The sequence below is a fragment of the Lissotriton vulgaris genome, chromosome 6, assembly GCF_964263255.1.
Source record: "Lissotriton vulgaris chromosome 6, aLisVul1.2, whole genome shotgun sequence".
Taxonomy (NCBI): Eukaryota; Metazoa; Chordata; class Amphibia; order Caudata; family Salamandridae; genus Lissotriton; species Lissotriton vulgaris.
Genome location: NC_141694.1, coordinates 540,534,454 through 540,551,797, shown reverse-complemented (window position 1 = coordinate 540,551,797; position 17,344 = coordinate 540,534,454). Strand labels below are relative to the sequence as shown.

The following is a 17,344-nucleotide window of genomic DNA, read 5'->3' as shown; positions in this document are numbered from 1 at the left end:
CCACTCTGGTGGGGAGACTGGCGTGAAAAACTACGTCAGGAAGGGGGGTGTGCCAGCCTGTGCCAACCCCACCCCTCAGGTGGGGGAGACGAGGTGAAGCATAAACCCGGGCTCCGGCCATCTTGAAGATAGGGAGCCCTGCCCAATCCCAGCTAGGCTCCTGCCCCCCTCCCACAGGAGAGGAGCAGGCTAGGGGGTGTACTCACTCCAGGACAGGGACCCATTGGTCCCTGTCCTTGCCCTACCTGTAACACCCCCAAATTCGTGGGGGCTCACTGAACCTTCCTTCCTCAGATCCCGATACGAAAAGAAGAAAGAAGATCAAGAAGAAGAAGACCCGCCGAGCAGCTGCTAACAACAGGATGACAACAACTGACTTGGCCTCAGCCCTACCGGCCTGTCGATCCTGGAACCTGCTCCTGCCTAATCCCGGGGACTCCTGCGGACAGCAACCTTGGGACACCCAGAGGACCTGCCTGCCTTGATCCTCTTAAAGACTGGGACTCCCATTAGCAGAGGCTCTGCTGCAACAACCCACCTGGTGCCAGCCAGGAAGCTCCGGACCAGCCTACTCTGCACCCGCCGAGCCCGGGCGGAGCCCAACCGAACCAAGACCACGAGGACGTCCCCCGGCAACTGGGACCCAAAGTCCAGTGCCCAAATACACTCCTCAGCGAACCAGACGACGCCTGCAGACTCAGAGCCAGGGGCCACCCCAACCGCGACCAGCTGAGGGTAAGCTTTTCCGACACCCCTGCACCCGGCAATAATGAGGAAACACAATTTAGTGGTTAGTCTCTATACACTGCATGTACTATATGTATGTCACCCGTACAGCAGGCCTTAGAGCCCTAAGGAGGGTGCATTATATTACATGTGAGGACATATCTGCATGAGCAGATATGTCCCTGTAATGCCTAGTTCCATTGCTGACATTGTCAGTGATCACAAAGCTATCTTAAGGTATGTACTGGGCACTGGTCATTACGAGCTAACCAGCTATACAATGGCTTCATTGGAAACTACTGATGTTGGGTATCAGTCTTAATAAATCTGCACTGGTTCCAGTACCAGATTTATGAAGACATGCACCCAGAGGGCACCTTAGAGGTGCTCCCTGAAACCTTACTAGTCACATAGTGTGCTGTCTGACTGGTATCTTCCAGCCTGCCACCGCAATGAGCTTCTGAACCTCTGCAAGGGACAGTCCACTCTCTCGTAGGTCAGAAACAATGCCTGCTCCAGGGGAAGATGTTCACACCTCCTCCAGCAGGATGGTTAGCAGATTAGCAACTCAAGGCCAGAGGCTTCAAAGCCTCTTCTGCCTTTGAAATGCATCCATGGCTTCCCCCAGACCTGGGGAATGCCACCCCCTTCCCTAGGACCCATTTGGTACCAGAGTAGGTGGGAAATTAGATAGTAAGAAGGCTTGTCACACTTCCAGGCTAAGCACTGCCCTAAGTTGGGCCACCTGAAGTGGACACTCGAATGAGGGTTTCACCATCTTGCTTTTGGTGAAACTAGTCACTCTGGTTCAGGATTATGCCCTATCCTTGCAGGAAGTGGTTATCTGGGGGTCTAGACATCGTTGTGGTGGGTAGCCCATTTGCTTCTTCCCTATGCTCCCATAAATGCCCCTAAATTCACCATTTAGGGGTCCCCAGACATCAGAGAGACAGATTTTTCTACCTGTGAACAGAAGGATGACAAAGAAGAGCCTTCACCGTGAGAACAGAGCACCAATACCGAACTTGGCACCAAACCCTGCCTGGCTGCTGGCAACTCAACAATTTTAAGGACCCGACTCGTCTGAAATCTGTGCATCCTCCCAAGCCCTTGGAGGACTGTCCAGCACTTCAACAACCACTTAGCATCTCCCTTGGGGTGGAGAAGCCATCCTCCTGCATCTGAAGGCACCAACTGCACTTGCTCGTACACCATTTTGCTGGACTTTGGGCCAACTGAGGGAGCATCATGACAAGAAGAGGTTTTCGTGGTTCTAAGAGGTCAGCCCCATCTCTCCACTGAGTTTTAAAAAACTGGACCCTCCAGGAGCCCCCCATCTAAGGCCTGTTGAATGTCCAGCTCGGACACCACCACGGTCAAAGCAACCTGCACAATGAAGGACTTCAGGACCGATGAGGCTGACACTGAAAGTGGCCCTGGTGTCTTGTTTTCCTCCCCTCTACAGGTCTAAACAAGAACCATGAGAGCCTCCAACGCAAGTGGCCAGCCGGCCAAACACCTCTGCACCCGAGCCCCACAGTCTGGGTTCATGATAACCATCTGTACCCCTGTATGAAGAAACTATTTGGAGAGTCCGTAATAGCGAATAGCTGAAATTTCACTCGTAAAAGGGAATGTATGTAGGTTTTGCAATAATAATTGTGATTCCTACATATTCCTTAATTGCGAATCGCAAACTGCAATTCGCAATTAAGGAATACCTTAGACATTCGCAATTTGTGAGTACCCAATAGGTACTCGCAAATTGCGAATACAATTTCAAGGGTGTTCAGAAGGACACCCTGTTGCACCCCTGAAATAAGCATGTGTGCACATGTGGCACACATCCATACCCTGTATGTGCGTCACATGGCACTTTGAAAAATGCAAAAAAGTTAATTTTTCAAAGAAATTACAAATTACCACTAACTTGAATTGGTGGTAATTTGCAATTTCTAAAGGCAAAATCGCACAACTTGGGTGCTTCCAGAATTGCATTTAAGGAATTGCAATTTGCGATTCCTTAAATGCATTTGCAAAATAGGGATTCGCAAATGTTGCGATTCCCTATTTTGCGAGGGCCTTTTAGGATGATATATACCAAAAAAGGCTTTTTCTTGTCACAAATGGGCCGATTGTGAGAATCAGCCCCTTTGTGAACGGGAAATGGGCTTGATACATATGGGTCTTTGTTTCTAGGTGACCATTGACTTCAGTGGCGTAGCGCTCGAGGCAACCAACTCATCCTGTACCTGGACATGACAGGTCAGGTAAACTAAAACTGCTGGTGATTCTTTTGACCATGGCCCCCTAGCATCTTGAGTTCCAGAGGGCACACCAGTACTTCCACTACAAGTATATGGTTGCAGTATATGTCTTTCCTTCTATAAGATAACATTCCCATATTCAAGGCTCATACTACAAAAAAAGTTTTTTGAGTATTTTACTGTTTTCTTGTAAAATTCATAACTCTGAAAGTGCTTACCTGATTTCAATGATCTTGGTCTCTATAATAAATATATCAAATTCTGTGTTATTTTTATAAATTGGTCTCAGATTTCTTCTTGAGGGAATGAATGAATGAATGAATATTTATTGTTGGTTACTAAAAACCATTACATAAAACCAGCAATACAAAAGTCATCACGTTACAAAAAAAATTAAAATCAAGGACATTTCAAAAGTCAAGTTGTATAGTTAATCCAAAAATGCAAAGAAGCCGGAAAAAAATGTTCATGGGCCGGCTGAGGGCTCTGTGGTCTGGCCAGTAGCAGTCATCAGCATTGCCCGTGCTTTAAAGATAAACTTCCCAAAGGCAGCCATATGCATTACTCTGGACAGGGTGTAGAGATGAAAAATCCCATCCTTTGCAGAGCTTGACCCAGAATGTCTGAGTAATGGCCTAAGATAAAGACTGCGGGGCAACCGCAAGTCGGGGCAACAGAAAAGAAGATGTGCCAATGACTCCCATTTATAGCTGCAGAGCCTGCATGCCTGTGAACCTGGGCTCACCTTGCCACATGGATAAAGTTCTTTTAGGGGCAATGGGTGTAGTCTGTAGGCCAGGATCTTGTGAAGGGCTGCACTTCCCACTGCCTGCGTGAGATGCTGTTTGGGGGAGTTCAGGATGTGCAGGAAACACAGGGTCTCATGCAGGTCTATTCTTCGCCACAGGGACTCCAAATCCAGTTCCAGTGACCGCGGTCGCACTTGTTTTTTAATCGCGTTTTTGATTGTGGAGTATGTAACATATTCAGGATTCCAGGAGTCCATGGCAAGGTTAAGATGGGCCTTAGCCACTTCAAGGGAGGCCGACCAAGGGTTCCCTGGCTCCCTGAAAATACATCATCTCTTCCAGATTTTGCTGGTTGAGGGAAAACTCCAAGCGAACAAGGGTGTTTCTGGTGCATCTTGGGAGGTGGAAAAGTTTCTTGTATGCCCTGCAGTTATTTTTTTCCAGTTCGTGGCTCAGTTTACCCGGGAATGCCTGAAGGGCGTAGTTGAGTGCCGGCATGAGCTTGCCTTTAAGCACTCTGTTAATGGCCGTAGTAGACGGGCTGTGAAGGGAGGCTTGCAGCTTACAGATGGCGTAGGTGATGGATTTGCCTGTGGTCTTGATAGACTTGAGATGGGCACTTGGGAGCCCTTCTCAAGTCTATCATCCTCCTTCTTCTTGAGGGTGTGAACCATTTATTGACTCTGTGTGTGCAAAAAATGCTTAACACTCCCCTCTGATAAGCCTAAACTGCTCAACCACACTACCACAAATAGAGCACATGGGATTATTAAAGTAAGCCCTCTGTAGTGTCTTGTGAGTCTAGTTTTCTTATCTTGATGACAGGGTTGAAAAGGAAATAAAGGGCTGTCATCTATGCAACTGCCTTTCTACAAAAACTACTCACCACACCTTGAACATGTCAGAACTCCCAAAGCATGGTTGGGAGAGAATAGCCATTTACATTTTCGGGCCACTCGACATTGGCCATCGTCTGCTGGTGATTATGGACAAATACTCACGATTTCCGTTAATTGAAGATCAAGAACAAGTCATTGAAAAATTAGATGGCATTTTTGCATCATGGCCCCCTTTCAATAGTCGAGAGTTGAAAGCTTTATTGGCGCATTTGAATATCAAGCATCAGAAGAGTAGACTTTTGTGGCCACAGGCGAACAGACTTGTTGGGCGTTTTATGAGTATGCTAAGGAAAGCAGTGCAGCATGCTACTCTTGAGAACTTCGATTTGAAAACTGTGTTGAATTCAACATCCCACTTCACCACAGGTGAAAAGCCTGTGACATTTATGTTTTGGAGAGCAATAAACACAAAGTTACCTCAATGGGCCAATCCGAGAAACAAAAATGAGACAACAACCCATTAGAAGGACTTGGTTAAAAAACAAACTATGAAAGTATATGCTGACAAAAGATGACATGTGAAGAACATTGTCTTTAAGAAAGGAGATTCAGTGCTCGCACAACAAATGCGGAGAAGAAAATCTGATGATATATTTGATGCAGAACCTTTCAAGTGGTGTCTACTAAATGACAAGTGGTGACTGTCCAGCATCCTGAGAATTCTGTTGCCAGAGACTCTTATCATTTCAGGGACTTAACTAATCGTTTATCAGATTTAACTATTGAAGGAGAGACTGGGTCTGAAACATCAGTGACTGCTGTTGCCTCTAAACCGATTACTCAGATTCTCGTCTTTGGTGATGACACCTGCCAGTTTCCAGAACAAGATCAGGGCGAACAATTAAAGCACCAAAAAGACTGATTGAAGAGATTTATTTGTACATGTCTATCTATATATATTTTGTACAAATGTGTAATCTTTTATGTAAGAGGGCGAAGTAGGTACAAATGTATGAAGGCATTTTGCATTTCCTAACAGTGAGAATCTCAATTTTGGGCCATTAGGAAATGCAAAATGTCATTTCAGTATGTGCGAAAGGCATTTGCGGTGGTGCAAAATGCGATTTCTACCTAGTAGAAATAGCATTTTTGAAATCGCAAATAGGGATTTCCAAATTGTGAATCTCTAACCACATGTTATAAGGATTTCCTAGTTGAGCCTAGTCTCTAAATGGCCATTTAAGAAAGTCAATTACCATTGATTCAGATCATGTGGTAACCAAGTGCAAACTATAAAAAGGCACCCAAAATGTATCATGCTCTTTCACAATGGCGGCTTTATATGTTCGGGCGAGGAAGATGAGGATATTGTCTGGTAGGCAGAGAAAGAGGAGAAGACAGGAAAGGATATTTACAGTGCGAGTCACCCTTTTTGAAAAGACTGAGGAAGATATTTATGAGAAGTATAGACTCAGTAGTCAGGTGATTCTTGATTTATTTGCTGAGTTATAACCTCAGTTACAGACCCCAACACCCAGAAGCAATGCAGTCCCACCACATCTACAGGTAGTGTGTTACCTACATCTCTTAGCTTCTGGCAGTTACCAAGGGGTCATAGCAGTGACGGGGGGGTCACAAAGTGCTCTTTCCAGGTTCTTTCACAGGTTCTTGGACATCATGGTTAGTAAAGTAAACCAGTACATATCTTTACCCAATATTCCCCAATTAACATACCAAATTGATGTTTTACCGGATAACACAGTTCTCCAATGTCAATGGCTGTGTTGATGGTATACACATTGCCATATGTCCCCCCTCAGCAACTGACTTCACATACGGGAACAGATAAAGCTCACACTCACTCAATGTGCAGCTAGTGTGTGATGCTTCCTGTATCATAACAGACATGTGGCCAGATTCCCAGGCAGCACCCATGACTCATTATTGAACCGACTGTCACTGGGTGAATCTGACAATTTGTTTTTTACGAGGTATGAGAATTACTGACTAAATAAATACAGTGGCAACGACGTTTGTGTAATGTGACCTAATGCACACCTTTTTATCCAAAAGTACTCCATGTTATCCACAATTGGTGCGTGCGTGCTGGACAATGCCTTGCCCAAAGGCAACAGGTTTTAACAGCAACATCATGGTGTGAGGCAGCATTACCCCCCACTTCCAGACGCACTGCTGTTTGCGCATGTTTAGCGTCATTCAAATGGTTTTTCTTCTCATGCTCTTAAGGTGACACTGCAAATGCCTTGCGTCCCTGTATACTCACGCCATACCTGACTTCAAGGACAAAAAGTGAAAGGCAGTACAACAGGGCGCACAGGACAACACATTCAATCACAGAGAGGACCTTTAACATCCTGAAGTCCCGGTTTCGCTGTTGCCACAAGACCCACGGAGCACTACTGTGCAGGCCTGAGGTGTGCTGCAAGACCATCGCCACATGTGCCATACTGCACAACATTGCAATGAAGAAGGGTCTACACAATATCCCCATAGAGCCTGAATCCGACTCTGATGATGATTTACCAACACAATAGGTGCAGCAGGAGGTTACACATGCAGCAGAGGGATGAGTTCAATGCACAGAGATCACCAACAACTATTTCTGAGGTAAGAGTAATTAAAACATCTAATAAATAGGTATCATACATGGTGGTAATGCATGGTGCCTAACTGAGAGGCCACCTTTTATTCAGGAAGTTTTTCCCTCAAGAATTAACTGTATCCATTGTGGCTGTAACATTGTTTCAACTAGGCAACAAAGTATGTACTGACAAACAATACAAAGTAGACTCATGACTCTGAGTGTTCAGTGATTCACTTCTTCTGGCCTCTGGGGTTTGTGTGCCTTGTCAGCAACACTGGGGTGTGGAACTGTTGACATGTCCCAGAAGTGTTTCGGCATGAATGCCTGGAGCTGCATGCCTCCAGAATAGACGTGCCACTGAGGCTAGAGCCATCTTAACTCTCAGGTGAGGGCAGGATGTTGGGGATACAGAGGTTGTGGGTTTGAATATTCAAGGGCTGTGGTCACTTGATTAGCCTAAATGCAACATCCTGACAGCAGTGCCCCATTTCAGTCTGTATGTTGACAGTTCGCCTTGGTAGTGTTGTTGTGGCTACTGCCAATTGGTTGATGGAATGGGTGAAGGAATCAAAGCGTGCCAGGTACTGCCTGTGCCGCTATCTCTGTACATGGTGCTCCTTGTCCATGGCAGCAATCCACCAGTCCTGCCCTTTCTCCACTTGATGCATCAACCTAGACATTCATAGCAGATGTCTATTGAAAGTCTTTATTTGTTTTGTTTGCAAGCACTGTACAGAGAAGATGGATTTCTCCAGGCCACCCAAACACAGGAGAACTCTCTGTCATGTCGACTGACACATTATCATTGTCGACTGTTGATATCTGACTTCTGCCCTGTCTGTGTGCCCTGCCCACAGATGCTGTGGTCTCCCTGCTCTGCAATTGTCTCTCATCACCTTACACAAAGTTTGGTAGTGGTGAGATAGTTGCTCTCCTAGTAGCTGGAGTTGGGATGATGGGCTGAGTAATGGGTGACGTTGTGTCCTCAATTTCCACATGTGTGTCTGTAGTCCCTTCAGCATTAAATGTTTCTGGCATATCTTTGGTGTGATCTGTGGAAACGCATGCATATAGTCAGTGTTAATAAATGGTTAATGTTTGTTCACTATATTGTTGTAACTGTGGTTCATTTGTTTATGACATGTTATGATGTACAGAGATGTTTGGTGCAGGCATCCACACACAGTACATCAAGCATGTTATGTGTACTATAGCTTCCATGATGCATTGCCAGGGTAGAGCAAGAAGCTCAATGGAGTTATTTATGCTTTGATGTATGATTCATGGATTTGCTAACATTATATTATGTTAAGTAAGTAAAGGGAAGGTGACTTACCCTGGCGGGTGCCTGCAGGATTGAAGGTGTCAATGTCAGACACTCCCATCACACTTTCTGCTTCCAGGGTCCCCTCAATGAGTGTTGACATGGGAGTGGGGTTTTATGAGGGACCACCACCTGTTCCACGACACTCAGCGATCCTGCTGGACACCTCCTCCTTTGTGCGAGACACCTAAGGAGTTCATCTTCTCCAAGATGCTGACCCAGATCTTTGTTCTTTGGCTTTATGGTACTGTGAAGAAGACCTTCCCAAACAGTTGGTCCATATGGCAGACACATTCTTTTGTCAAGAGCTTCAGCTCCTTTTCTGAAAATCTCACCTTCCTCTTCTTGCTCCCTGAATTCTTGTCCCCATTTTCTTTGGACATGGTATTCTCCAGGAATGGTGTAATACACTGGCAGTAGTGAGGCAGGAGCACTCCCTTCTTCGAGCACCTTTGTAGGTTTCTGGTTTGTGGTCACGCCCTGTATTTGTAAATTTCCTGGTCTTACGTCATAATTTTGTACCCGGAATGCGACTTTTCCTATTTTGCGATTTGCTATTAGGAAATCACAATTTTGCGATTTCCTACTAAGAATTCAGAATTTTATGATTTCCAAAGTAGAGATTTCCAATTGCGAATGCGAATCAGTAAGAATCACTATTAGTGAAATCGGCTGTTACATTCATACCGTTTTGCAATTCCCAAATAGCTATTTCTATGGATTTGCAATTTGGAAATTGCAAATCTGAAATTTCGTACATATGGCCCACAGTGTCTTGCGAGTTTGAAATGATGGTACCTTTTTCGCTCCATAGAAATGTAATGATAGTGTTAGAGGAGAATGCAACAAAGGCTGTTTCAGAATATTGAGTTTGCAGAATAATAAAGATGTTTAATACTAAGCTCCGTGTGTGGCGTAATCAGTTGTGGGTATCCAGGCTGGAGAGGAAGCTATACCGAGTAAACCAATAAGGGTCGTCTGGACTTTTTGCACGGTGCACCCTACATTGACCCACTACATAAAATGCCAGCTTCCTACATTTCTCCTATGTGTAAATGATGATTCTTAATTCACAAATATGTCCATGCTTTACTTACGCATTCAGCAAGATTCACTTTAATGATTGGTAAAGTTTGGCTATTGTGATACTGTGTAGTTCTCAGGGCTTGAGTCGGGGTACCACGCGGTGGACGGCGACCCCCCACTTATTTTAACAGGAGCTCGATAACTGGAGCAAATGGAGCCACACATTCACATTTTGGCCTCTCTGGGGCAAGATCGGAGCTCATTCAGAACGCTGCTCACGCTCTGGCTTCTCGGATGCAATCGCATCTAAGGGGTGAGTGAGGGGAGGGAATGAGTTTGATGGTGCAAGACACCTTTTCGTGACGTCACTTCCTGTCGTGACGTCAGCGTCCCCCCTGTTCTTTTTTTTTAGGACTTGTGCCCGGGTAGTTCTGCAATTTATCTTTGAAATTGTGAACCCATGAGAAGTGCGCAGTGAGGTGGAATATGCAGCAATATGGATCACTTCAGCAAAGTATTTAGTGACATAATGAAATTCGTTAAATTCCAATGGAGAGCCACTAAATCAGGCCTAACTGGGCACCAAATATTTTCAGGGCTGTAAATTGAAGCTGTCATGGTCTCACGAAAACAGAAACTTGTGGGAAGAGGGTTGGAAAGTAGGGTTTCTGAACTGAACTCTGCACTGCAAGAATCTGAGGTAGATTAGGTTTGCCACCAACGACACATACCGCAGCAGTGACGCAGTGTTTTAGGTTATCCATGCTTTGTGTACATATGGCGATCATTACGTCTGTCAAGGCCCTGATCTCTGGTATGCATCGCCTGATGAGAAGGTGGTTCCGTAATCAAATGTGAACTACAGGTCAAAACAGCTGGTGCTGTTTTTCGAAAATATCCAGATGCCTCATTCAAGACCCCAAGTTAATGATTCTTACTTTTAACAGCAACATCTTATAAATCAACAGGTGGCATTGCCAAAGAACCTAGACTCGTGATTTCCAAAGTACAACCGTTTGCCTTCAGATGAAGGGATTTTAGTCCAAGATGGAACGTGACAGATGTTAGTTGAATCATGGCGACTATGCCTCCAAGATGGCGTGTTTGCTTATCCTGGAGTTATTAATTAAGAGCCGCCCTATATACCAGCCAAGCTTCATGGTTATCAGTCTATATCTATATGTTCAAGTTGAAATCGTGAGCTTTAACACACTAAGAACTAAAACCTTCTACTGAGCAAATTATTATAGAGCAAAAACATTACTGCAAAATGCCATAAACATTGGTGACCAAAAATGCAAATCAGGCTCTAGTGAACTTTTTATTTGTGGTGTCACATTTATGCAATCAATTGAGTATGCATTTTGTATGTTTGATTCTTTTCTTAGCACCAAATGTTAACATGACGACTGTTGCACATATTAGAGTCCTGGACCTTCGTTACTTAATGGGCATGGCTCTTGTAATTAAAAAGCATCATATGTACGAATAAAAAATAAAACGTGATACAGGAGGGAGAAAAAGCATTTTCTTTGAATGTGGTTTGAAACGTATTAACACTCTACGATCTTACTTGTCAAAACATAGTTAAACGGTGCAATTTTACTTAAATCAATATTTCCAAGCATAGAACAATAGGCCTGACTGTTACCAGTTACATTCATTTGATGGGATGCAAAGTGGACAAAGATTACCTCTATATGCAGGTACATGTAAAAATGAAAGCCTCCCCCCCCCCCCCCCCCCACCCCCAGAGCAGAAAAAGTCAAGGTGCAGATTAACAAGAGCTTAAATTTGAAATACACACTTTGAAAGGCCAGGTAAAATCTAATCAGCTTTTACCTAACCATTAACAAAAGTATTGATTATTATGGTATGAAAGGGACAGTTCTGCTTGTGCTGCAGGCCATGTAATTTTCTCATCTTCTGTCAAGTATATGTACATGTATGTCCTTGTTATGGATAAGCTGGAAGCAGTGATTAATAAAAACAAGTTAAAAAAATATATACATATTCTGTCAAGTATCAGAATACGATTTAAGTAGCTAAGTAAAATTATATCATCTTATTGCTGACAGCACTTACTAGAATGTTGTAAGCGATAGCTATTTACCTTGGTTAGCAGCAACCCCAGGTATCCGTTTCTGGCAAAGAACCGGGATATGGTATCCATCTGTTTGATGGCTGTAAAGAGTGCAGGCAGGACATTGCTGAGGAGATTAGACGGGTCGTTCTCATTTGCTATGGCATCAAAATGGCGGTAAAGTGCCTCCAGGTATTTGACTCTATCCTTTGTGGCATTTGATGCATCTGTAATACTGAAGAGGAACCATTTGCAAATAGTAAGCCACAATCCTTACAATTAGTATGAAATAGAATTGTACCAACAAGCCCCCTCTTCCTCCCACATTTTGTGACAATTATGTTTTTATCAGTGAAAACAAAATTACAATATAAGCAACATTAAGGGGCTTTGCTCGTTCAAAACAATTTCTTGAGAAATGAGGGGATTTTGTTGACTGATTCAAAATCCGCAACTGCAGAAGAAAGCTAAGGCCTCAAAAGCAAATTTCACAATCTCCTCATTTCTCAGATATAGGGTGTTCCTTTTTTAGTTCAAATGTTTTAAGAAGGGTATGAATGTTCTCTTGTGAGTCTACACCTAATATCAGCACACCACCACTGCCAGCTGACCCAGAGAAGATGCATATAAAACATAAACCATTAGGTCGTGCAACATGGAAAAAACCAGGCCATATCTCTTGATTCTATCCTTGTTTACCAGAATGAAGACACTCTGCCGCCCATTCTGGCTTTAGCCCCTCCCTTTCGAACATCATCAGAAGCTGCAGTGGAGACACGTCTACACTCATTCCCTATTCGTCACTTGTTTAGTTCTCCTCCTGGAGGAGATTGTAGGAGAGATGCCTAAAAGAAAAAATGGAAGAAGTCCTTGGGTGTAGGCAACGAGTAGGATCATGGCTTGAGGTGGACAAAGGTTGTGTTGATCTTGGAAGTGACCTTGGTGCATGGCTGGGGTATGTGACTGAATGGATTCATAGAGGTGCTCTTTTCTTACAGTAGGAATTTTCTGGTAGAGAATTTGCTCTGTCTAAGATGCTTTTCTGAGAGGAAGCTCTCACTTGGTACCTGTGAATTAGAAGTAGCACACAAATATATATGCCTGCTGCTATAACCCAGTGAGTCAATGGACTGGCATTGGAACCTGTAACCTAGATGTTACAAAAATATATTAAAACATGTTTTTATTGCCTTTGCACGATGTAACAGTACAAACAATAGACCAACAAGTCAACTACAGCAATCAACAACTATGTCACAGAAAAATGCAGCCGATGATAAGTTAACAGATCCATAATATAACATAATACTTATATCAACCTCATTCACAATTGCCAATGGTACAGCCCAGGTGACACCAGTCCTCCCAGTGTAGCAGAGACCTTATCAGCAATAACATTTATTCATCTGTAGAGGCGGTGGAATCGTCCTCTTCCATTGAGGAGTGTTGTCTAGACCTCTCAGGGGTCCGAAAATCACCCAGGAGCTACCCCCAAACCCTAAGATCTTCCCCCACTTTACCATCGCGCATACACTGTTTTAATTGCACCTCCTCTGCCACCACCCATTAAGTCACATCAGCAGCCATCCTGAACTCCAAAATAGGACTCCCTTGACCCATCCAGGTAATCGCAACATGGTGCTTAGCTAGTAACAGTAACACATGAAAAAACGTAAACACCATTTTTTGCCCTTCTTTTTGTCTACAGATGTCTCCCACCAGGGAAATGGTGGGCATCGCAGTAAGTGGAATAGAACCACTGCTCTCACCCGTACCACCACATTCATAATGGCGCCCCCAAATTCATCTAGAATGTCTGCACAAGTGGGCAGGTCCATGGCAAGTGCAGGAAAGAAGCAACTGGACAGGACTCCACCATTAGGGGCAGCTGAGATGCTGAGCATGGCCCATATTTTAAGCAAGAGCACAGGTGTTATGTATGTGTGGTGTAGGAAATGGAAGTGGGCGATTTTTAACTTTGCATTACTCAAGATGGATTTTTCTAATGTAAACATCCTCTCCCATTGTGCATCTTCAATATATACCCCTAGGTCATTGTTCCAAGCTGCACATGCAGGCGGTAGGGTTCGTGTCCGATTAGTCATCATGGCCCTATAGAGGAGAGACACCAAGTGGCGCCCAAGCTCCAGCAGCCCCCAGAATGTATGCGACGTGACCAGTATTAGGGAAGGAGGGCCATATGTCCCTAACTATAGCAGTGAGACTGGCTTGTTTCAGAAACTGCCCTGGTCCCAGATGAAAACTGTCATGTGGAGCCTCAAATGTGATAAACTCGAATATATGTCTCATATCCTCCCTTTCACCAGGTAGACCCATCCATGGTATTCGCAAGCACTCTGCAAGCAGGTAAGTCCCAGAGGACAAATTGCCCGACAAAGGAAGTTTTCTTTAACACCACCATGACGATACGCTCCCACAGGGAAGCAGTGTGCTTAATAATGTTTATGATCTGTTCAGCACCCCTTCCCCTTAAAAGCTGTGGGAAAGTCAAGCCCGTCACAGAGCCCTGCAGGAGCAATTTCTCTGGAATTGTGCTCCTCCATGAGCCAGTGTGCAGTGTTGTAAATTAGAGGCCACGTGGCATTGTTCTAAATTTGGAATCGCCAGTCCCCCCTCCTCCAGCTGAGAGAAGAAGAAGTTCTTCGCCACCCTACTATGCCCCCCTGCCCAGATCAAGGAAGTAAGTAGGGAATGCAGCCTCCTGAACACCGTTTGAGGTGGCCATGAGCCCCACAAGTGAGAGTGGGAGGTTGTTCCAGAATTGGACGGAGGTTCGTAGTCCCTCCATGATCCTGTCTATATTGTACTGTAGACATGTTTGTCTTGTGTGGGCCACCGCCATCCCCAAGTAACTGAATCTGTCAGCCTCTCAATGGAGGGGCAAGGGTGGTAAAGTCTCCTGGCCTCGGAAGAGAAGTGTTCCCGAAGAAAACACCAAAGATTTCTTATAGTTAATCCGAAGGCCAGGTAGCTCCTCAAAAGTATCAAGATATCCCAGTAGAAAAAGGAGAGAGAGTGTAGGGCCATAAGGTAAAAAAGGGTATCATTGGTGAAAAGAAACACCAGATGAATGATAGAAAAAAAGATCTTTACAGATGGTGCTTTAACCCAGCAAGTTTTCTAGCTGGGATTGTACCCTGTCCCCAGCTAAGTTCATCTCTGTCTCATTAGTGGATCTATTGATCTACTTGCCTCTCTAACTAGGATTAGACAGAAACCTCTTTTTTGTGGATAAATTAATTCACTGAGGTATCACGTTTAGCATGTTGATCTTGCTTATTTGTAGGTTGTCGGGAAGTAAGAGCGAGGCAAGAGTTGGGGTTTTTAGGTCTCTCCTAGCAAACGCAGCGCATGAGCTGCTTCGCCTTGGCGAGACTATTGTTGTGGTTTGGTGCGCGGAGGGAGACAAACCATGTGCGCTCACGGACAGGCAATGTGCACACGCAAGGCGTCTCCTCTCCACGCTCACACGCTTGTTTAAGTGACATGCATGCATCTGGTGCACGGCGTGATCACGAAGTACATTCACCAGCCTGCCCGCAGAACAGCCCCCTTTCCCCTGCGCGAGTAGGGTCCCTCCCTCTTGTCACACTGTGTGGCTTGAACAGAATCACTGCTTCATGCAATGTGCTGCTTGCGGAGCCCAGACCCCCTCCGTGTCAGTCTCCACCTCCCTCACCCCTCCACCCACAGTGTCTATTAGTTTCATCTCTTTTACGAATATTTCCACTGGAAAGCCCCTGTCTATTTTCTTGCATCACTCTGGTCACCTTTTCCAAGAAGCAGTGCCGGCACCGGTTCCTGACCTGGCCGAGGCTGCAGCACGTAAGCGGTGCTGGTGGTCTGTGTGCTCAGTGTTGCATCAGAGGGGATGTTTTCAGGAAGTCTGCGTGTTCTGTCTCACTGAGTAGGAGATGTTCTTGGAAAATACTATAAACGTGTGTATGATGAGCATGAGTGTAGTACAGGGGTGTGTTCATGGAACGTTGTATATGCATATACTTACATGCATTTGCATGCTGGGCGAGCTTGAGTTTGGTTCAGTAAAATAAAGCGGGCACAGAGTAGTATCTGGCTGTATTGTGCATTTGCGCCTATGGATGCGTGCGTATAGATAGGGTCATGTACATGTATGACAAGACACCGCCAACTACACACACATGCAACCCCTGACACACAACACCTTTACATTTGTTTCAGCCTACCCCCTAGCATGAAGGGTGAGGCCGCCTTCCACGCAGCAGGGTGAGAAGCTGTGCTCGTGGGGGTGTGCAGGGACTCCTGGGTCCCTGCTTCCTTCCGCGCAGAGCAGGGGAGGCCCCAGCCAGGGATGCCTCGTACAGCTGCTCTCTCAAGGCCACCGGCAGGTGTCTGTAACCATGGAGAGAGCTGGAGGGACCAGCCAGGAGGGTGGAGGCGGAGGGGTACTGATGGATGCCTGCCGTTCCCGAAAATAGGCAAGCCGTGGCCAAATAATCATTAGCGGGGGTTGCGTTGATCCTCCAGGTGGGGGCACAAACCTGGGTGGTAGCTCAGCGGAGCCCAATTTAATGACCATGAACTGCCGTGCCCAACCCACCTGCGGTGCTGGAAACAACCTTTATACCAACATCGCGGGCACATTTTAGGATAACGAGCTCTGGGTTCGCTTGGGTTCGCCCACCCTACCCTCCCTGGGTGTTTCCCATTGGCCGTTTGCATGACCAAAGCTCTTCCTTGTACCTTGATTCTGAGGTGAAACAATTCTCCAAATATGAGGCTGCAAATAGGGTTGAGCCATTTAGCGTTTTTTAATGAGCTGGCATCTTTTCAGAACAGGAAACATGTTAATAAAAAACGTAAATGAGCAGAAAGATTGGATATGTAATTCTGTTTGTGGTGCAGGGGCATTTTTTTACTTTTATGTCTGAGCCCCGATATACGTCAGAGGAGGGATAATTAAACGTGTCTTTAAAATGGAAGCCGGGTCTGGCAACCATGGAAGGCATTGCTCTGAAGTCGGGGCTCCTCCGGGCATGAATCCAGTGCCAGCTTTTTACCTGCTCACCAGTCTCAAGAGTCGCCCTGCTCTACCCCATGGTATCTACAGCAACCCTTGTGCCGGAGGTGGATAGCGCGCACGGAGCGTGGCTCTGGAGTGAGACCTATTGCAACTCCCTCTCAGCCGCAAGGCTTCCAGCAGCAGACGGGAACTACACATGGGGCGGCAAGGGAATTTTGGAACAAGTGGGACCTTCATACCGACCCCACCATGCACTGAACGAGTGTGCAAGCTTGCCCCTCCTTATGCAGGGATATAACTAATAATGGTGCCGCAGGTGCAGTGACACCGGGGACCACTGATGTGAGTGATCCACTTTCCCCCGTTTATACATGTTTTCTTGAGGCTTTTGTTACACATGCCAGTGTGAGGGTTTGATACCCTAGTCAAGGGTTTGGGGTTCTATATACAACCAATTTGATTATACTATGGTGCATGATGGAAATAACAATGAGGCCAACGGTGCATTTTGCAACAGGAATGTTGACATGATCTGATATGATATGATATGAAGGGGATATATTTTCCAATGCCATTTTGAAACAAAGCGAGCTGGACATTTTTTTTTTTTTAAGCTTGGCAGTATACTACAACACTAGGTATTGTGTGTGTGAGTGTGTGCAGTTCCGAAAGTATCTCACAAAGGTGTCCAATGCTTCTGGT

General features: G+C 45.3%; 1 protein-coding gene across 1 annotated transcript in view; it reads right to left on the bottom strand.

The window, feature by feature from the left end:
- The window catches only part of LOC147707531 (dynein axonemal heavy chain 5-like), a 1,425,553-nt gene that overhangs the window by 1,376,234 nt on the left and 31,975 nt on the right, over positions 1–17,344 (bottom strand). The window contains exon 3 of the mRNA XM_086925656.1: positions 11,650–11,854. Coding sequence (XP_086781782.1) covers positions 11,650–11,854 — 205 coding nt within the window. The remainder of the gene's footprint in view (positions 1–11,649; positions 11,855–17,344) is intronic.